This window comes from Sinohyriopsis cumingii, chromosome 17, assembly GCF_028554795.1.
Source record: "Sinohyriopsis cumingii isolate HCF-2022 chromosome 17, ASM2855479v2, whole genome shotgun sequence".
In the NCBI taxonomy this organism is placed as follows: domain Eukaryota; kingdom Metazoa; phylum Mollusca; class Bivalvia; order Unionida; family Unionidae; genus Sinohyriopsis; species Sinohyriopsis cumingii.
Window position 1 is genome coordinate 7,469,369 of NC_142977.1, and position 23,047 is coordinate 7,492,415.

The following is a 23,047-nucleotide window of genomic DNA, read 5'->3' on the forward strand; positions in this document are numbered from 1 at the left end:
ATCTGATACAAGTCTGAAGTTTCTCAAAATCTTACGTCTGAAGTTATGTAATCTGATACAAGTCTGAAGTTTCTCAAAATCTTACGTCTGAAGCTATGTAATCTGATACAAGTCTGAAGTTTCTCAAATCTTACTTACTTGTTTGAAGCGATGTGGTAGGATATAAGTCTGAAATTTCCATCTGGAGGCACAAAGGAAAGTACACGCTCACTCTGAAACAATTTCACAATAGAGTATCAATACTGTTATGACTCTATGGTCTTATACAATGTAACCAATCAAGGTAAATCACACATTAGAGTATCAATATTGTTATGACTCTATGGTCTTATACAAAGTAACCAATCAAGGTAAATCACACAATAGAGTATCAATACTGTTATGACTCTATGGTCTTATACAATGTAACCAATCAAGGTAAATCACACATTAGAGTATCAATATTGTTATGACTCTATGGTCTTATACAATGTAACCAAACAAGGTAAATCACACAATAGAGTATCAATACTGTTATAACTCTATGGTCTTATACAATGTAACCAATCAAGGTAAATCACACAATAGAGTATCAATACTGTTATGACTCTATGGTCTTATACAATGTAACCAATCAAGGTAAATCACACATTAGAGTATCAATATTGTTATGACTATATGGTCTTATACAAAGTAACCAATCAAGGTAAATCACACAATAGAGTATCAATACTGTTATGACTCTATGGTCTTATACAATGTAACCAATCAAGGTAAATCACACATTAGAGTATCAATATTGTTATGACTCTATGGTCTTATACAATGTAACCAATCAAGGTAAATCACACATTAGAGTATCAATATTGTTATGACTCTATGGTCTTATACAATGTAACCAATCAAGGTAAATCACACATTAGAGTATCAATATTGTTATGACTCTATGGTCTTATACAATGTAACCAATCAAGGTAAATCACACATTAGAGGTATATAACATATAACCATGGAGAAAAGTCAACAAACAATACAAATTAAATGAATATAAGAATATGCATTTGTACACATTGCGAGTGTTCATACTATAAACAAGCTCACATATCTACTGGTCTATTCACCTAGTGCATACTATAAACAAGGGAGATGCACAATGTTGAGACTGGTCAAGTGAGATGGACATAATGCTGGGATGAAATCTAAGATGGACATAATACTGGGATGAGATCTGAGATGGACATAATACTAGGATAAGATCTGAGATGGACATAATACTATGATACAATCTGGGGTGGACATAATGATGGGATGAGATTTGAAATGGACCCAATGCTGGTATGAGATCTGAGATGGACAAAATTCTGGGATGAGATTTGCGATGAACATAATGCTGGGATACAATCTGGGTTGGATATAATGATGGGATGTGATCTGAAATGGACACAATGCTAGGATGAGATCTGAGATGGACATAATGCTGGGATGAGATCTGAGATGGACATAATGCTGGGATGAGATTTGAGATGAACATAATGCTGGGATAAGATCTCAGACAGACATAATGATGGGATGAGATCTGAGATGAACATAATGCTAGGATACAATTTGGGGTGGACATAATGCTGGGATGAGATTTGAAATGGACCCAATGCTGGTATGAGATCTGAGATGGACAAAATTCTGGGATGAGATTTGCGATGAACATAATGCTGGGATACAATCTGGGTTGGATATAATGATGGGATGTGATCTGAAATGGACACAATGCTAGGATGAGATCTTAGATGGACATAATGCTGCGATGAGATCTCAGATGGACATAATGCTGGGATGAGATTTGAGATGGACATAATGCTGAGATGAGATCCAAGATAGACATACTGCTGAGATGAGATCTGGCTTCTCCCAAATCACTAAAAAGGCCAGCAAAGAGACATGGGAAAGAAGGCTGGAGCTGTCCATCACCGACTTACCATATGGTTTTAAAGGATGTCATCCAAATATGCTGCTGTTGAGAAGGAATAGGATGACAATGCAATGAATGCTTATGTGCCCATATTGAGACTGAATGCCCATACTGAGACTGAATGCCCATATTGAGACTGAATGCCAATACTGAGACTGAATGGGGAAAGCACGGAATTGATATATAGTTTCTTGGAAGTCAAAGCAAAGGAACTTGTGTGAAACCATGTGGATACAGGCATGCATTGGTTAGACCCAGACTAATCACAAATTTGTCTCTTCTACAGAAAGCTTGACCAACTTTTTAATAGTGAACCTTGTCATCACGATATACTTGTTGATCCTGGTGAGATCTATGTCCAGCTTCTATTTGTGTTGGGCACTAGAAAAAGCACTGAATTAAAGTTTGGCTTGTAAGCTCTCTCATCTAACCGCTTGTCAAGTAGAGAGCAGATCTCCTTCTGCTGATCTCCCACCTTCTCTGGATAGAATAGAACACCTCTCATGGATAAGGAAGACAATAGGGGAGGGAGCTGGATAATCAAAATCCAAAGCCCCTCCAAAACAACTTGGACTGCAAATTCATTTTTCTGTAAAAGGTCAAAGTTTGCTGAAAATTAGGGAGGCTGGTGCTAATACACAGACAGTCATCAGGCTACTGAGGTCACACGTCGCTTGCATTTGTTGGGAAGCCAGGAAAAGGAGAAACCATGTTTTCAATCCACTGTGGCTGACACCTATGTGGCCTAAGGAGGTGGTAAGTAAAACTAGAGTGACAGAGCTCATGCTGTCTGCCTTCACAGATCTTCAATTCAGTTGCTAACAGCAATGGCATGTCAAAAGGCAGTGAGCACAGCACCAAAGAAAGATGCAATTTCAGGGAAGACAAGCAGAGAAAGGTGTTCTGTTTCACCAAGTCTAAATCAGATGATGCCATCTTAGTCCTTGCCTGGTAATGATGTGCAGCCCCACTGTTTTACATTGGCAATGCTGGCTGTGGACTCCCATGTATGCCGGTCCAAGCATAGCTGATGTGGCCACCATAGTGCTTACTATCATGGAGGTGGTGTGAAAAACAGTGGTTCTCCTTCAAAAACTGCAGGGTTGGCATCTTCACTGCAATCACTTTTATCCAGGCTCTTCAAATCAGCATTACAAAAGTCAAAGTGTGTGTGGTACCAGCTGGTCAAGAACAGCACTGCTAACTGACTCAACATTCTAGATGGATGGGTAGAATACAAGTGTATTTTGTAGGATATCAACACGAAGTGTATTGCAATTATAATAATGTAATCTAGGTGCTAGGTCCTATCAGGTGCTATTGTTCTGCCTTGCTCATGTTAAGTCGTTGTAATGACCACAATGGCATATAAATCTTCAAGATAATCTTTAGCGTTCATCAATGTATTTCATGTACTTATTTCCTAAATTGAGATTTATTTTGTAGTTTTATTTTCTCAACTTCTGTGAGCAGGCATGTAACTTGTAAATCTGAGGAATTCAATAAGTCATAATGCAGTTATTTATGATGCATATGAATAAAGGGTCAAAATCATGAAATTAAATGAGAAAATTTTCCAAAAATCTTGAAATCAAGTTTGATGATTCAGCAGTTTTCTTGTAACAGTATTCCACAGGACAATCAGCTAATACAGTACCACAGAACACTGCCAATATATTTGAGATTTAAAAAAATAAGGGGTATTGATGATTTCTGTTCTCCATTGGCTCAAACGTTCAAGGATGGAAGCTGATGTTAGCCAAGAGGAATGAGTTGATGAATGACAGGGTTAAATCTGGCACACTACCATATTTTACCTGGCAGTATTTTTACCTGTAAAAATATCTTTGACTCTTACCTCCCATCTTTTGAATCGAATACAAGGATGGAAGCTGACATCATCCAAAAGGCGAGGGTTGATGAAGGAGAGAGTTAAATCTGGCATACCACTCAATTTTACCAGACAGTCAACCTGTAAAATATTTAGAACAATCCAGATCAATTATTGGAAACATGGCAATAAAGACATTATAATTTATATACTTATTATTTTGAGAATTAATTAGTTCTTGATAACGTTCTTGTTGCAGTGGTCATTCACAACAAAGCCCCTCAATATACTGCAGTCCCTCTGGGTAACATGGATATGGTCATGGGATAACATTACTCTGATTACATTTTCTTATTTTTACTATGTTATTGTTACTTAATTTTCATCTATTATTGTATTTGGTTTCATGCATAACATTTTGAGGAATGCCAACAAGAACACCCTGTGGGTAAGGGATGTAGAATAGTTCTGATGCACCCTACTACATGTACTAAAATGGAGGAGAAGGTATGGCTCAGTGGTCAGCATGTCAGATTAGTGCCTGAATGAATGCTGGTTTGAATCCTACCAATGGATAAACCCAGGTTGGCAACCATGGTGTGTCCTAGGCAAGGCAGATTACTCCAAATGACTCTGCATTTTAATAACCACCTCTCTTACTGTGTCATAAGATATATAAAAACTAAAACATAATAAATTTTATTCAATTTTCATGCAATTTAAATTATTATGACACTGCCTTGTAGTAAAGTATATGTCAACATGGTCATGTAGGTGCATCGACTTAAATAAAAATTAAACTGAAGCTGCCTAATATCCAGACGTGTGATCAGCGAAAAGAGCGATACAAATTTGTGAATTTTGAAAACAATTAGTACAAAATTATACCATGACACTAGCTCCATCCACTTTAATGGTCAGTACCGCATTATATGAAAATCCCAAATATAAAACTAAAACACATTTACACTAATTATATGTACAAATTTATCTGCAGCCATATTTACTGATATACACAAAGTTCATGCTATTTGCAATGATATCATACTGTAGCATACTTGAACATCTTTAATTAGTAAATTTATTTTCAAAACAGTTCAAGCAATTCTTGCCTGGTGGTGGACCTTGATGACTAAAATTGTTATTTTCCCTCAAGATAGAAAATACTCTTTCGCTGTCGCTGAGCTCCAATAGAGAAAGGCAGGTTATGTTCAACAAGAAAACTCATGGTACTTCACCAATGTTAGCTTGCAGGTCTTCAGTCGAAGGCTTAAATTACTCCAGAGCTGAAATCTGCTGGGTGCTCTAAATTTTCCAATCTGTCCTTTTTGCTAGCAGTGTGCCTTTTTACATTGTCTCTGCCTCATGCCCACAGGGGCTTGTATCATTGCTTACAATTTATGTCATACATGTACTATATAATATTATTATGACAGATAAATTGTAAGCAACTATATGAGCCCATGTGCACATTCCCAATTCTAAAATTCACAGATCACTGTGTGCAAAAAGCATAATGTACATCGATGTTTGATGGCTGAATGCAAGGCCAGTTTTTGGTGTATTCCAATCCATACTTCACTTTTTGTGGAATACATTTCCTTTTCCTTGGAGGTGAAAACATTTTAACTTTAGTGTAACTTAATTATGAAATGGTATTAATCCAGAAGATGAGATGCCATATGGTTAACGATTAGTGGTGATGGCGCATCCACTGAAAATATGATCTCCACCAAGTTATGATATCTGTTAATCTTTCAATATTTCAAAAATTCCTACACTCATTTAGTGTTTGTTTTAAAAATAATTAGTTGTTATGGGTATGTACATGTGCCATTTAAAAAAAATCCAGTTGGGCCCCAGTTTTCTTCACATGCATTTGTAAAATTTCTGTTCTAAACATATATTAAATACTTTAAAATGCTTGCTACTGGGCAAACTGTAACAACCGAATATAATTTTATTAACATCACAACCAGCAGTGCAGGACTGTTATTGGCATCAGTGACCACTCATGATATTGTGACTAGCACTTAACGGGATAATATATTTAAGCTGACTGAGAATTCGTGATGGTTGGCAAGTCTGATTTTATGATTATGTTACAAGTATAAGTTTTGCAAATACACTAATTAACACTTTCTAAGAAGGCAGACAAGGGTTACATTCCTCTGCATAAGGTCATACAGGGCAAACATACATCATGCTCAAAGGGGTGTTCATTCAAATTCATCAGAATAAATATTTAAGCAAATAATACAAAATTTGGTCTCATTTTTTGTGGACATAAACATTTACAACATGCATAACTTCTGAATAAATTGTGAGTGTAATTGTTGTTGTTGTTGTTGTTGTTGTAGGGTTTAACGTCAGTTTTCAGCACAAGTTAGGCTATACATGGCGGCCAGTATAACTGGTGGAGGAAGAACCCTGGAAAACCCCGGGAATAACCTCCAATCCATGAGAAGCTACTGGCAAGCTTTCTCACATACCCACGCTAGCTGAGCCTGAGACTTGAACCCAGGCAGACATAGGTGAGATGGCAGTGATCTGTAACGGTGAGTGCTTTAGACGACTCAGGGTCCCTTGAGTGTAATTGTCATAATTCCTTCAAAACAGAGATTAGCCAAATGACTTCGGACCTATCAGGCTCTTAAACACATAAAAAGCAAAATGTAATGGATAGCAAAGTGTCAATTCATGTATACATGGCTACGAAATCAATGTATTCATTTTTTCTGAACCTCTAATTTTCAAGCTTTCTTGTCTTTCTTACAGAGGTCATAGGTATTAAATTATGTCCTTCTTACAGAGGTCATAGGTATTAAATTATGTCCTTCTTACAGAGGTCATAGGTATTAAATTATGTCCTTCTTACAGAGGTCATAGGTATTAAATTATGTCCTTCTTACAGAGGTCACAGGTATTAAATTATGTCTTTCTTACAGAGGTCACAGGTATTAAATTATGGAAAAAATGTTAATACATGGTATTTGCTGACATAACAGATAACAACTTACATAGCCTGTTATCTCAGCAATCACTGTGGAGCCCGACTTGTCAATAATGGCATCAATTTCCTCTATCACATCAAAGTATGCCTCGTTGTTTGTGTACTTCACTCCTGTCCTTCTCCATGGCACATTGGACAACTGACCCGTCGGAAGGGTACCACTGACACTTTAAAATTAAAACAACAAAAATAACCAGGATGATTCAGAATTCCAACACTATTTGTTTCATTTTTTCACTTTGCACCTGAGCATTTCAGTATGAAATTAAAAAATAAATTTCAATAACAAAGTTCTATATGTGCATGTGTGTGATTTGGATTTTTAATGTAGCTTTTACAATTTTTCAGTCATATCACTACAATGTCTGCAGTGTGGCAGTTTATAGTGATGTCTAGCACTGAGGCATCATGCCGCAGACATGTAGCATGATGTTCCACCCAGTCACATTATCCTGACACCAGGCCGACCAGTCCTAACACTAACCTCTTAATGCTGAGTGCCAAGCGATGCAGCTGTTAGTACCATTTTTGTGTCTTTGGTATGACTTGGCTGGGGATCGAACCCACGACCTTCCACTTCCAAAACGGACACTCTGTCCACTAGGCTACTGGAGTGGTCCAAGCACATTGTGTAATATAATGGTAAATAATAATTTGAACTGCATGAATAATTATTAATAAGCCCTCAGAAAGTGAATATGCATAAGTATTTATTAATAATAAATGTGCAGAAAATAAATATCATGAGTATTTTTTAATAAGTCCTTAAAAAATGAATGTCATGTTCATTAATAATAAGCCTCAACAAAATGAACAGCATGAGTAAGCCCTCAACAAAGTGAATAGCACAAGTGATCATTAATAATAAACCTTCAACAAAATGAATGGCATGAGTATTCATTCATAATAAGCCTCAACAAAATGAATCGTGCAAGTATTCAATAAGATGTCAACAAAATGAATCGTGCAAGTATTCAATAAGATGTCAACAAAATGAATAGCACCAGTATTCATTAATAATAAGCCCTCAACAAAATGAATAGCATGAGTATTCATTAATAATAATCCCTCAACAAAATGAATAGCACCAGTATTCATTAATAATAAGCCCTCAACAAAATGAATAGCATGAGTATTCATTAATAATAATCCCTCAACAAAATGAATAGCACCAGTATTCATTAATAATAAGCCCTCAACAAAATGAATAGCATGAGTATTCATTAATAATAATCCTCAACAAAATGAATAGTGCAAGTATTCATTAATAATAAGCCTCAACAAAATGAATAGCATGAGTATTCATTAATAATAAGCCTCAACAAAATGAATAGCATGAGTATTCATTAATAATAAGCCTCAACAAAATGAATAGTGCAAGTATTCATTAATAATAAGCCTCAACAAAATGAATAGCATGAGTATTCATTAATAATAAGCCTCAACAAAATGAATAGCATGAGTATTCATTAATAATAAGCCTCAACAAAATGAATAGTGCAAGTATTCATTAATAATAAGCCTCAACAAAATGAATAGCACCAGTATTCATTAATAATAAGCCCTCAACAAAAAACAAAACCAGAAGATTTTAAAATTAAGTTTCTAAAAAAGAAAACATCACATTCTCAAATAAAGTTTACACTGACTTCAATCTCAGTTTTCCAATAACACAGTACAAAAATGTTTTGAAGATGTCTTTCTATCAGACTGGAATAAAGATACTAATAACATTTTCCCACTGACCTTATTGGCAATGTTTTGTTAAATAAATATACTTTCTGCCCCACTATGGCAGGCAAGTCATATACCACCCAAGAAGTTTATCAGCATCCCACCTAATGACACCTTGAAATCATGGCACTCAAAAGTGCAAGAGTGATAACTCTGACATATAACAGAATTAGAGTGAGGGTGCAGAGCTAGAATTATCAAGAAACAAATTCTCACTTTGATAGAGCATTTGAAATATTCACACACAAAAATACAAAGATTATCCAAAAATAAGCAGATATGATTTAATTTTTCTGATTCTATTATTCGCTATACAGGAACTACAAATCTTAAAAAGTAATATTATTATGACTAGACATCCTAATATTTTCTGATTCTATTATTACCTACACAACAACCACAACTCTTACAAAGCAATCCCATTACAAGTAGACTTCCGAATATTTTCTGATTCTAGTATTCCATACATAACATCTACAACAACTCTTACAGCAATCCCATTACAACTACACTTAATAATATTTACTGATTCTAGCATTACCTACATCTTACTCTCCACCCACTATCTAAATATAATTAATAGTCACACCCACAGGACAGTACATGTGCAAATCCTATAACACAGTACATATATAATAACCTGTATAGACTGTTTCCTTTGCATAGGCTACAAATGCACAGTACAATAAATCTCCATTATCACATGTCAGACAGCAATGATAGCATGTCCTGTGATGACAAAAGGCTGTGTTTGCTCAGCATGGACATTATGTCATGTAATGTCAGTTGACTGTGTTTGTTCAGCATTTACTTTGTCATCTGATGACAGTAGGCTGTGTTTGCTCAGCACTGACATCATGTCATGTAATGTCAGGTGACTGTGTTTGTTCAACATATACATCATGTCCTGAGATGAGAGTCAGCTGTGTCTGCTATTAGGCTTTGCTTATGTCATATTTGTGTGTGTGATTTGAATTTGTAATGTGGCTTTAACAATTTTTCAGTCATATCACTATGATGTCTGCAGTGTGACAGTTTGTACTGATATCTAGCATCATGCTGCAGACATGTAGCATCATGTCCCACCCATTCACATTATCCTGAAACCAGGCCATATGTCATACTAGCAAAATCATCACTGTTTTAGAAATATTCCAAATAAAATCAACAGAATATATGGAGTAATGTCATACCCAGTAGACTTTCCAGTGACAGTATCTGTGATCGTACGCAAGAAGTTAGGTGGTTTGATCAGCTCCTTTAGAATATTGGCCTCCATTGCTAGCGGGAACCCATTATCCAGCATCTCATCCAGAAGCTGCAAAATTAATACAGGTCAAAGGTCAATGGATCACCTGACAAATCTCTTCATCTGTGAGAAGAGAACATTGTTATGCATTCACAAAGTATTCATCATTTTAATTCTGAATCAAGAGACACTGTCTTACGGGGTAATTCATTCAGAAAATAATTGTCAAATTTTTTAAGTAATTGTTTTCAAGAAATGTTTCAACAGTTTAGATGATGAGTGAATTTGTTGTTACTATCCTAACTTTGGTTTGGATAAATATCCATATTCTTTGGGTGATAGGCAACATTTCAGATTTTCATTTTTAGGTGTATCTTGCCCCCACCATTTTATTTACCATTCATTAATGATAAACAAACCTGCCACTTGAGTTTCATTTTTATCCTGCCTATCCTCTTTTACACAAGGTCTATATCAACTCATGTCTCTGTCAATGACAGATAGGGACATATATCACTCCTGTCTCTGTCAATGACAGATAGGGACATATATCACTCCTGTCTCTGTCAATGACAGATAGGGACATATATCACTCATGTCTCTGTCAATGACAGCTGGGGACATATATCATGTTGCATTATAATACAAAGATCTCTCTCAAGTTACACAGTATAACATTGATTCTCTCTGTCACTGGTAACTGGCGACACTTTTTTCTGTATCACATTATATTATAATACATTGATTTCTCTGTCACTAACAAGAGGTGACACTATTTTGTATGTCACATGTTATATTATCAAAAATTGATCTCTGTGTCACTAACAAGAGGTGACACTGTTTTGTATGTCACAAATTACATTATAATAAATTGATTTCTCTGTCAATAACAAGAGGTGACACTATTTTGTATGTCACATGTTATTTTATCATAAATTAATCTCTGTGTCACTAACAAGAGGTGACACTGTTTTGTATGTCACAAATTACATTATAATAAATTGATTTCTCTGTCACTAACAAGAGGTGACATTATTTTTTATGTCACATGTTACATTATCATAAATTGATCTCTCTGTCACTAACAAGAGGTGACTGTTTTGTATGTCACAAATTACATTATAATAAATTGATTTCTCTGTCACTAACAAGAGGTGACACTATTTTGTATGTCACATGTTACATTATAATAAATTGATTTCTGTGTCAGTAACAAGAGGTGACACTATTTTGTATGTCACACATTACACACATAATGTATGGATCATTATCATGGACCACAGTTACCACTGATTTCCACAAAATCTGCTGGGACTTTTCTCTGCCTCAATCAAGTCTACCTCCACTTTTGCTGTATTCTGATTGGTTGAATTACCACCTGTCTTTTTTCACACATGATAGTCAGCATCCATGATTCAAATTGCTCACCTAACACTATCCCTGTATCTCCAGTGTTGCTTGCCAGTGAATGAAATTCGGCTTGAGTACTGATTAGACATTATTTAATCAGTAACAGAATGTAATTTCTCTCTTTATCCTTTAGTCTGTCCATATTACTGCTTAAAATTAAAGTTTAAAGACAAGAATGGCTGGGGAAAATATATAATAATATGCTTCACACAGTTACCATTTATGTTTTGATCAATCAAATTTATATCAATATTTTACTAAAGTAACTGTGGACCACATCAACTATTGCACAATTTTCATCATTGCATGTCCTCTTTTGGCTAATTATTTTAAAACAATGTAAAGTGCTGCCTCGTGCTGATTAAGGCAAAAATAATGTCAGAAAATATAATAATCTTACAATAACACAAATACTGACTTCTAATTTCAGCTCACACCAGGATTTAACTACTCCAGAAAAATTAAATTCACCTTGGCCTGCATCCATGGTGAATATCATTTTTCTGGGTTTGATAAATTATAATCACCTTGGCCTGCATCCATGGTGAATATTATTTTTCTGGGTTTGATAAATTATAATCACCTTGGCCTGCATCCATGGTGAATATCATTTTTCTGGGTTTGATAAATTATAATCACCTTGGCCTGCATCCATAGTGAATATCATTTTTCTGGGTTTGATAAATTATAATCACCTTGGCCTGCGGCCTTGGTGAATATCATTTTTCTGGGTTTGATAAATTATAATCACCTTGGCCTGCGGCCTTGGTGAATATCACTTTCTTGGGTTTGATAAATAATAATCACCTTGATCTGCAGCCTTGGTGAATACCATTTTTCTGGGTTTGATAAATTATAATCACCTTGATCTGCAGCCTTGGTGAATATCATTTTTCTGGGTTTGATAAATTATAATCACCTTGGCCTGCAGCCTTAGTCAATACAATTTGGCTGGGTTTAATACATCAAGCAACCATCCTCATCAAAAACTGCATATTGGCTCCACTCTATTTCGGTATGGGGGATATTAATAAACAATGGAAGCAGCAAAACTTAGTCTGTCCCAGTCAACTAATGTTGTATTTGACAGACTAAAGAAACTGTGCTAAAGTATGGTAGTTGTGGTCCATAACTGACAACCACATTATGTACTGAACCTTATTAAAATGAGAATGATTGTGGAATAAACAAAACACCAGTATATTTGCTTGCATCAAGTGAATAATGAATATATTTCATCAAGTGGGTGACAAACTCCGTATTTTCGTGAGTGGTAAAACCAAGAGTGAAAATACTTCAGTTTGTCATCTTATAATTCAAAGACAAGCATAAAACAGTAATAAGTTTACTACCTAAAAATTAATAAAACAATCAAGATTAGGTGAAAATGAATCGCTGCTGTAAAACATGAATTATGATCTGTAAGTTATGTTTTCAAAACTTGACTGAACTAATTTTATCCGCTTATCAGTTTGGCAAACGTTCTGAGTAGTGTCGAGAAAAAGGGACAAAAAATCTGGAGTCAAGACATAACCATTTTATATCTGAAATCATGTTACAGCCCTCCCCAGTTATAACACTGTTGTTGGGGCCCATTATCAATAACTGCATCACACTAAGAACATATGCCTAACATTATCCTGTGATTAAGACTAGTGAAGATTCGGCAGGGCTAGTAAATTTCTCAGTTTACGTGTCCTTCCGGCTAATTTATGTTAAATTCTAGACCTATATATTCTTAAAGGGCCATAACACACAAAAGCTGATTTGTCTAAAGACATGCTAAGTTTAGAAGGACGGACAAATATAATTACAAACCTCATAAACAATAACATAGTTATCTTTGAGGGATGTCTCTGTGCATTCTTGGAAGTAATCAGTGAAGATCTCCACAGCTCTGTGTAGGAATTCCGTGACAAACAAAGGTGGAACTGAAGATATAAACTTAAGATATAAAACATATTTCACATAAACAGAAACTATAATGTTACAAAACATATTACTGGTATGCACAAAACTGAAAATAAAATCTTACAAAATTTAACTTAAACTGATTGTTGTTGTTATAGGGTTTAACACCATTTTTCAGCACAAGATAGGCTACACATGGTGGCCAATATTAATGGTGGAGGAAGAACCCAGGAAAACCCCAGAATGAACACCGACCCACAAGAAGCTTCCGGCAAGCTTTCTCACATGTCCACATTGGCCAACCCCGAGACTCGAACCCACACAGACAGAGGTGAGATGGCAGTGATCCGTGATGGAGAGACAACTCTGCCACTTAAACTCAAAATGCAATATTATAAATGTGTTATGCCTACACAAAAAATATAATGTTGCAAAACATAGTCTTAAACTGAAAATATGTTACAAAAAATTATATTCTTAAACTGAAAATATCTTACAAAAAATTATGCCTAAAACTGAAAATACAAGAAGAGTAACTTTGATGGCTAACCACAGTTAATCCCATGCCTTTTATTATACTATCCACCCCATCCACCAGCCACAAATCCCTGCCAATGAAAAAAAAATCTCACATATTACAAAGTTTTGAAGCAAATACTTAGAAAATGACACAGTAATTCAACTGTGTGTACATCTGACCTTGTCCCTCACAGGGACTCCAGAGTTTTGTGAATTTCTGCTAGCAGTTTAGGCAAATGTAAATGACAGATGAATGGATTATGCATAATATTAAAGAGGACTTGTTTAATATTAAAGAGGACATGTTTAATATTAAAGAGGACTTGTTTAATATGCTCCAGTTAGGTTTTAATTAACCTGATTAAGCCCAATTTACGCATACCTTGTGTTGCAAACAATTCTGCAGCTCATTAGCTCTTAAGTTATTCTTTCTGTCAGCCTATAAAATGAACACAGATAAGCAATTGCTGAAATTTAGATTATCTAGTCATACAACATACACAAGCAACACTGTCCATGTTAGTTGTAAGACAAACTCACCCTCTGTAGTGACTACAGCCACAAAATAGAGTTGATTTCTGTATATGTTGATGAGATAGTGGTGGGGAGTTACTATAATGGGCGGCACATCATCCACCGAGGCACACTAGAAAAAGAAATACAGAAATGTACAGGAAGTGTAGATCTGACACCTAAAACCCAACACATTTCAAATTATTTGTGTCTGTTAACATTTTATCGACTTTTTGTGCAAATTAAGGAAGATGTAATTGCTGCAGATTGTGAAATAAATTTACTTCCTCCTGTCAGAAATCAAAATAAAGACACTGACCATCATAATTAACACCCTTGTCTTAAAATTTAGCATAGTAAAATTTGAGAGGGAGCATGCCAATATCTGCAATGCACCATAACAGCACAGTAAAATTTGAATGAGTGCATGCCAGTATCTGCAATGCACCATAACAGAACAGTAAAATTTGAAAGAGTGAATGCCAGTATCTGTAATGCACCATAACAGCACAGTAAGATTTGAAAAAGTGCATGCCAGTATCTGTAATGCACCATAACGGCACAGTACAATTTGAAAGAATGCATGCCAGTATCTGTAATGCACCATAACGGCACAGTATAATTTGAAAGAGTGAATGCCAGTATCTGTAATGCACCATAACGGCACAGTAAAATTTGAAAGCATGCATGCCATTATCTGTAAGGCACCATAACGGCACAGTAAAATTTGAAAGATTGAATGCCAGCATCTGTAATGCACCATAACGGCACAGTAAATTTGGAAGGACACATGCTGATACCAGCAATGCATCATAACAAAAATAACTGTCAATGTCATGCAACCCTGTACTCTTTTGCTATTTGGTAAGACCTCTACATCATCAGGGGACTTGATTATAACACCCAGACCATGCAGTAAGCTCCTCGCTGATCCTGATTTTACTGTGTTTTGAGAGAGTGAGAAAGTCATAAGGAATTAGAGAACAAATTACATCGTCTTGCTGAATAATTAGGTCAGTGAAAGTGATAATAACTGATGTCTGATATAAATGTAGTATTTAGAGGTAGCTGGAAATAAATGAAATTAATGACAAGGACTATCAGGGCACATGTCAGCCATTCAAGCATAAAAAATTCTTAACAAAATATTTCTAATTATCCCAAGTAAAAAGGCAGCCTCAAAATTACTAAACTGAAAAATAAGATTTCATTTCTTTTCAACTGTGCAGAAGTTTGAAAGAAACAATTCATGATGGAATTATGTTTAGGTACTGTTATTTCGATTTGTATCTGTAGACATTTTTATTCTGAATGTGAACATGAGAAATTTTTACAATAATTTAACATGAAAGAAAACACTAACATGAAATGAATGCAGCATTTTAAGGAAATGTAATATACATATTCATAACTGTAGTGATGTAGCAAGGATGTAATTTTCACAGTAAATGATGAAATAAAATGCAGTCTCCTGAAAGGATCACAATAAATTCAACACAGGGGCCTCGATAGCCTCCTTTCTCTGAAAGCTAGAAAAAGCAATGCTTACACACACAATTGTAATGGGAGTATTTCTACACTAACCTTAGGACTATAAAATGGAGAAGAAAGTGTGGATTTTACTGGTACCCATAAATGTGCCCCAAATAGACATCAGTGTGAACAAACACTTTTGTTATAAATACAAATTTATAAAAATTATGCCTCATTTACATGGTACAATTTATAAACTTATTTGTATTCAAATATCATTTACACACAATAACTTCACTCTAATGCAAATATTACAGCTGATAAACATTACATGACTCTCTTTCTGAGAAAAGCAAAGATAATAAAACACTGAGTATAATGAATTAAATATGAACTTGCTGAAATATATGAAAATGAGCTGACAACCTGGAATTGCACCAATAAGAAATTCATTCGGAAAATTTCTGAAATATATTGTACCATGCCGACAGCTTCGATAATAAACTATTCAGATACATGTTAACAGACAATGCATGATCAAAGCCTCAGTATGTAACAGAGCTCAACAGTATGTGGATAGGTTTGACAGGTACCTTTTATCAGGAGTGTACTTCTCAATTAAAAAAAGGGGGTCATAATAAAGCAAGATATACTACTTTTCATGCAGTAAAAGATATTATCTTTTTCTTTCTTTTTGTTTCAAAACACATTTCTCTTTTCTATCAAGATTAAAATAAATGTAAATCAGTGAACCCCCCTAGGGGTGACAGACTGAGAGTCAAATATCCCATTGGTGTCCGAATTAGGGGTCACACTGAGTAAAAAATAAATCTGGGATCAAAACTGGGAGTCAAATTAAAATTGTGTGGGTCCCTGAAGCACAAATGAGGGTAAAGGAAAACACTGCCGTAAAAAGTAATGAATTACAGAAAAATACAGTTTTGTTGAGGCAATTTAGTAGGGAGTATATGAATTAAATATTGAAAGCTATGGAGGACAAAGCCTGAATGATGTAATGAAAGGCACTACAGACATATGTCAAGATATTAAAGAAGGGAGAAGGAAGCTTTCTCTTTGCTGATGCAGCTGTAGTAAAATTAATCTTCACTGACCTTGCTTTGTTCTTCAAAAAAATAGTCACATATGGACTTGTTTATCACACTCTTCCAGTGTTTCTCCATGAATACATCTCTGGAAAAAATATTATGAAAAAGTTTGAAAAACAATTTAAAAAAAAACAACAAGATATGACTTAGTACAAGATTAAAATAGACACATTTTTATTTTTTATTTTAGCTGGTTATAAGATCACCAAGGACAGAGTTAGCCAAGCCAGGATGGCCTGGGCAGGTATCGATCTAGCAACCCTCCAAGTATTAGATCGACCCTCTACCGATTGCGTTACCATTTATAAACACGTAATGTGTTTGGAATGATTTCCAAAAATGAATTGTGGATACTTGGAATAATCTTATGTCATTTATCTCATTTCAATCTTGTTCAGTTTATGAAAGGGTTTCTCCTAGTGGAGTGTCGTCAACTCATAACTTTGGGGATTTCTGCACATGCTGACTAGTGTTATGCATATAAATTGTGCTGCACAGGCCTAGCAAAGTCCAGAACTGTCATGAGACGTAGTTCAATTCTGAATTTATGGTTAACTGCAAAAGAAATTTCCTTCTGCATATATACATGTACATGTGTCACTTTCATTCTCTTATTAGAATTATGCATTTCCGCAGTATGCATATTTGCATTTAAAATTAGTTTTAAGCAATAACTTATTTTCAAGTAGAAACTTTTCTGAGTTCTATGTATAATATAAACACACGTTTAAAAACTATCATATTCATATACAGTGTATTTTGGCAATATGACAGAAGCTATACATTGTAATGAATTTTAACCGAGTAACTAGATTACAGTACGTGTTTTGTAATTGCAAGTTAGTACAAATGCTTAATCAACTACCCATATCAACAATTTTCTTCTTACTTTCTAAAAGTTCACTATAAAATAGCAGTTGAAAAGATTTCTAAATTTGTTTGAAACAACCCATTATCAGCTACATGACGGCAAATGCACGTCTTTCAAATCATACTGTTCATCCTAATTTCTTTGTTGCCAATAAAACTTTATTGTAACTGTTTATAGACAACACAATGAAGAATTAAAGTCAGTACATGTATATGAATGAACTAAACCCTTTTTTCAACCGAATTGACATGGCCAACATGCGAGTGCATCTATTTTTATAATGAGTGGTTTTCTTAATGTGACCACCCACTTTATAGCTTCGTTATAACAGTCCATTGATAGGATTGCAAATATAAGGTTTTATTATCTGACTACATACTTGTAGTAATGTTTGGCATTGGTTAAATAGTATTTACTTCACCGTATTTGTTTCTTCTTATTTTCACATAAATGAGTGAACTCAGAATACAACCGTGACCTTACAGCATCTCTCGATTTCCACAACACAGCGTTGTCCCCTATGTTTCTGACCTACATAATAGCATTTAAAGCTAAATCTTCAATAACGTAATATTTAGACTGCTTTCTATGATTTATATATTTTCCTGAATATATCTGCCCAATGGTTTATGAAAAGAGACAATCTAATAAAGTCATACTTCCCAGATACAACAAGCATTTCACTATGACAGGTTCACTTACAGTTGCAAACTGATTTTTATGAAGAAAATAATGTACATGTGGCAGTTAAAATATTCATGTTACCAATTCTATTCTTAAAACACAAACTGCTTTTTACATAAGTTTATGTTTTGAAACACAAGTCTGAATCTTTTTATCATCAAAGGATAACTTGTGGAAATCAGGCATAATAGTTGCTTACTTACTCTGGAAATGGTTTATAGTCAATCAGCTATCAAAATACATGCCTATGAATGTGAAAGAGTTTGTTGGCGCAATTGATATCAACACCAACTACATTTCGTCTTGAGCTATAACATAACACTGGAACTAACTTGGCCAAGGCAAGAAAGCATCTAAAAAGGATGGTCACACAATGTTTCTCTGAAAAAATCAGGGCAAAGTCATTTTCGCTTTCCTAACAGAACATGGTGAAATTTATAATTTTTTAGGATGTTTAGTTGCCCACTTCATCTGGTAGCGTGACCCCTTAATGAACCAACTGATGAAAGACGAGACAGGTGAAGGTGGTGCCCCAAAAATCACCTTGACAAAAATTCTTAATAATAAAGAAAAGATAGCAGATTTTATTTTTAAAAAAGAAGCAATATAAAGATAATTGTGTTTTTATTTCACAGAAGAAAGCTAAATATCAAGATATTTAATGCTGGACAGGTTGATTTTGTTGCTGGGTAAAACTGAAAATAATAAAACTTTCTAGTTCTGCACATCAATTTCAGATATCTATGTAATGTGAAAAGAATTTATGGACAATTATTAAATGATCCAAGATGTCAACAATATTTTCTTACAATAGTCCACCTGTCACATCACCTACTTCGATCAAAAAAATGTGGTGCAATAAAATCTTGATGTAATGAGGTCTTATTATTGTTTTAGGAATGAAGAGCTACTGGTAATTTGAATTGGCCTAATGGGTGGGTGGGTGTGGTATAGTCAAATATCACCTATAGTATGCAATCAGTTCAAAGTTACATATTATTAACTAAATAAGCTGTCGTCTCAGGAGCATTTTTTTTGTTGTTGTTATAGGGTTTAACACCATTTTTCAGTACAAGATAGGCTATACATGGCGGCCAGTATTACTGGTAGAGGAAGAACCCGGGAAAACCCCGGAAAGAACCACCGACCCACAAGAAGCTACCGGCAAGCTTTCTCACATATCCACATTGACCGAGCCCAAGACTCGAACCCACGCAGACAGAGGTGAGATGGCAGTGATTCATGACGGAAAGCACTTTAGACCACTTGGCCACCCGTTTCAGGAGACTGTTTTACAGAAAATGAATTACAATAGGCAGTTTAATATGGCATTTTATGTGCAACAGATTACAGCACTGAGATAGTATTGAGCAATTGAACTGTAAATATCTTGCTGCATGAGGATTATTCAAGGTGCAAAAAGCATTCAATTTGTTGTATACATTGGGCCTTGCGTACAATGCACATGGCAAACATCACAATGCCAGGTAATTGGGGCTGCCATATTGGTCTTCCTCCAGTCAACCCAATCCCTTGACTGACAGTCATACTACATGCATGCTTGTAACCCGATGTCTATCAAACTTTCCATACTGAAAGTACACTTGTGGTTAGTACCAATAATATCAAAGATAATCACAAACATTCCTGAAATATATACTATACAATGACATATTTGCTTATTTACATTTTACTTCTTTTCATCTCAACTGTCACTGCATGTACTTCTCTAAGCATTAATCTGCCAAAGTTTAAATCTTTGGGGTATAATTAGTCTTCTTTTTTTAATATCCATGTATATATAATGAAAAGTACTTGCCATTAGCTACTTATTTTAATTATACCTTATATGTATGCAGGATGTATATTAAATTTAATTGCAAATATGTGAACTATTCAAGCTGTGGTATGCATTTCTGCTAGTGTGTGACAAGGCCATGTGCAGCTCTACACTGGATTCTATGGTGTGTTGAAAGGCCACATACTGGGAAAGAGTTGACACTTATTTGTAAAATTAGCTATGTAAATGTTTGTAGTGATCTAGTTGCATTTTTCTGTATTTGTTTTAACTAGTTATTTATGTTGTTTTATGTTTGATGTTTGAACATTGGATAAATTAATTTTGATCACTGTAAATTGTAGTCATTTGCAAAGACATGAGTATTATAGAAACCTGAATACATTAAATGTGGCTGGTGTCCTACATAAAGGGAAAATACTTGATCAAAGTCAAAGAAAATTCCTACATTAAGTCTTCAACCCAATATTAGGATACCATGAAAGTGGTTAGAAATGTAAACTCACGATTAAATAATTTATAAATTTTCGAAAACTTAATTATCAACTATGCTGCAATAGATCATTCTGCAAACTGTAAGATTTACAAGCAGATGAGCAGAGAATATGAATATTCCAGACTCTACATTTTGGGGACTTGTCTAATTATTGGTGTTTCAACCCAAAGTAAGCTACCGATGTAAACAAGCAGACAGACTTATCTCTCTGTACGCTGTTCATAAATCTAAGAAAATGTTGAAAGCTCTGTCCAAAAAATACCCACCCTAGCCATATTCTCAACTGAGACTCCGTGGGTGTTTTCTTAATATATGAGAAAGTTAATAATTCTTCCGACGCAATAAAAATTAACAGTACCGGTAGTGAGTATATTTTGCCGCACAGTCAAGATTACCCTCCCCCTTTTCTGTGTCTTGCAATGGAAGCTGAATATACCTGTCAATAACAAGAAATATTGAGGAATTTATGTAAAGCGTTTGGAAACAACAATTACTAAAAACCTACCCTGTATTATTGATTATAAAGAAACTGTGAATCATTTTGCCAAGCTTAGATAGGCACCTGACAACAACCGGAAGTGTGTGTGACGTTGAATCGTCAACACTAAAAAGTTCCTACGCATTTATTAAAACTCCGTAACGAATGTGCTAAAGGCAATTATAAAGAAAGACACTTTCCCCATTCTGAACTTTTTTTGGTTACAAAGAAGAATATCTAGCGATGGAAAATATTATGTTTTTCTTCCTCACACAAATTTTAATTTAATATTAATTGACATTGTCGATGACCGTTTCGGGTATAACTTATGTGGAACAAAACTAAAAATTTAAATACTGAACAAACCAAATCAAATCAGGAGTAGATGAAGTAGTATTATATAAGGGGTTCTGGACCAAACGACAGCATGAGTCTTCCCATCTCCATGTCCCACCTCAAGTTAGTCTGAACAAATACGAAAACAAACTTTGTTGAGACAACAAAATTTATTTCATAATCGTTTACCAGTCGAGGACATGCTTACTGAATCGTCGCCGTCGTTAAACAAAATAGGGGTTTGATCCAGAACACCCCTTTAATAAGACTACGTATATATTTCACACAAAATTGCTAGAGATTGCTAAAAAAATTTATATCTGATATTTTATACAAAATTTTATTTGAAATTGCTTGCAGTTTATATGATATTGCTAGCGATTCACTGTAGCAACCAATACAAAAAATTCTATCTTGGTAAAATCAACATCATATTTTTTTTTATCCTAATGCTAATGTGTTAATGTCATCAGAACAGTATCTCTTATCATCGAAATTGGAAAGACCAGATTCTATTATGACATTAGTCTCAATTTTGTGACAATCTGATTTTATTGCCATCATTTGAACATGACCTCTAAAGCCATCCAACACAGACTTATAATTATCAAATCCTATTACTTTACCGACATTTCTTTTGATTCCCTTAGCTAGTTTCCTAACCTTATTATCTGATAATTTTAGACAGTACATTTTACTACGTAATCCGACGAATTCCGTTACGATACGAAAATGTCAATTAGAGATTTGGAAAACGTATAGTATATCATGGCAAATTTATACCAACAACCCATTATCATCAATAGTCTTGCAAGATGCCAGGAAATAGTCTGGTGTCATCCAAAATATAACATGTTCGCTGGCAATGAACTTGGAGTTATTATTAATCTTAAAACTAAAGCTTCGTTCGGGATTATAACACCAGCTGGATATAATATAAAAGGGATGATGCAAAGCACACTGACATGTTTTACATGAATTTATCTGGACACCGTTCAATGATGACATTCCAGCTGGAATGCAAGTGTACCATGTCATTGATCGGATCACCGACAATAACATTGCAAATTTGTATTTGAGAGAGGAGTTTCAACCACATCCTATATAAGATTTGTATGAGGTTAACAGAGGAAGTGTTGTCAAAAACATCCGAACAAGAAAAAAAATATTGGTAGTGTTGGTAATACGGGATATTTGATCGTCATGGTTAGAGGTACACAAACTAATCACATTTTATATTATTCACATCGTTTTGCGTTTGCAGTTTTTCATGAACTCACAAGTGGCTTCGTTATCGATCATGTCAATAGCATAAAATCGATAATCGTCTTGAGAAGTTGGAACTTGTTACTTCGAAAGAAAATGCACGACGTGGTAATGCTGGAAACGTTAGGAAATTTAAAATTCTCAGATCCATTTTAGCAACAAATTCTATCACAAGAGGAGAAACATTATTTCCTTCAATATTTTAATATTCAACCATCTTCAGTAAAATATGCCGTTGATGGAATACATAAATCAGCTTTCTCAATAACAACCTTTGATAGAATCTTCTTTTGATATGAATCACTTACCGTTTAAGATATTTGTTACACCGCTTTTGGTCAAACAGCAATTAACATATTTGTTTAGAACTTCTCTGTCGTATTCTATCCAAATCTTACCGTATTTCAGCATGTG

At 34.7% G+C, this 23,047-nt stretch overlaps 1 protein-coding gene across 1 annotated transcript in view; it reads right to left on the minus strand.

Moving 5' to 3' along the window:
• LOC149777698 (AP-3 complex subunit mu-1-like) overlaps positions 1-21,140 on the minus strand; it is a 37,195-nt gene extending 16,055 nt beyond the window's left edge. Inside the window, exons 1-8 of the mRNA XM_089938748.1 lie at positions 21,059-21,140; positions 16,711-16,789; positions 14,153-14,258; positions 13,001-13,113; positions 9,717-9,841; positions 6,797-6,956; positions 3,804-3,917; positions 139-212 (exon numbers count right to left, since the gene is read on the minus strand). Coding sequence (XP_089794874.1) covers positions 139-212; positions 3,804-3,917; positions 6,797-6,956; positions 9,717-9,841; positions 13,001-13,113; positions 14,153-14,258; positions 16,711-16,789; positions 21,059-21,093 — 806 coding nt within the window. The 5' untranslated portion in view covers positions 21,094-21,140. The remainder of the gene's footprint in view (positions 1-138; positions 213-3,803; positions 3,918-6,796; positions 6,957-9,716; positions 9,842-13,000; positions 13,114-14,152; positions 14,259-16,710; positions 16,790-21,058) is intronic.
• Positions 21,141-23,047: the final 1,907 nt, after the last annotated feature.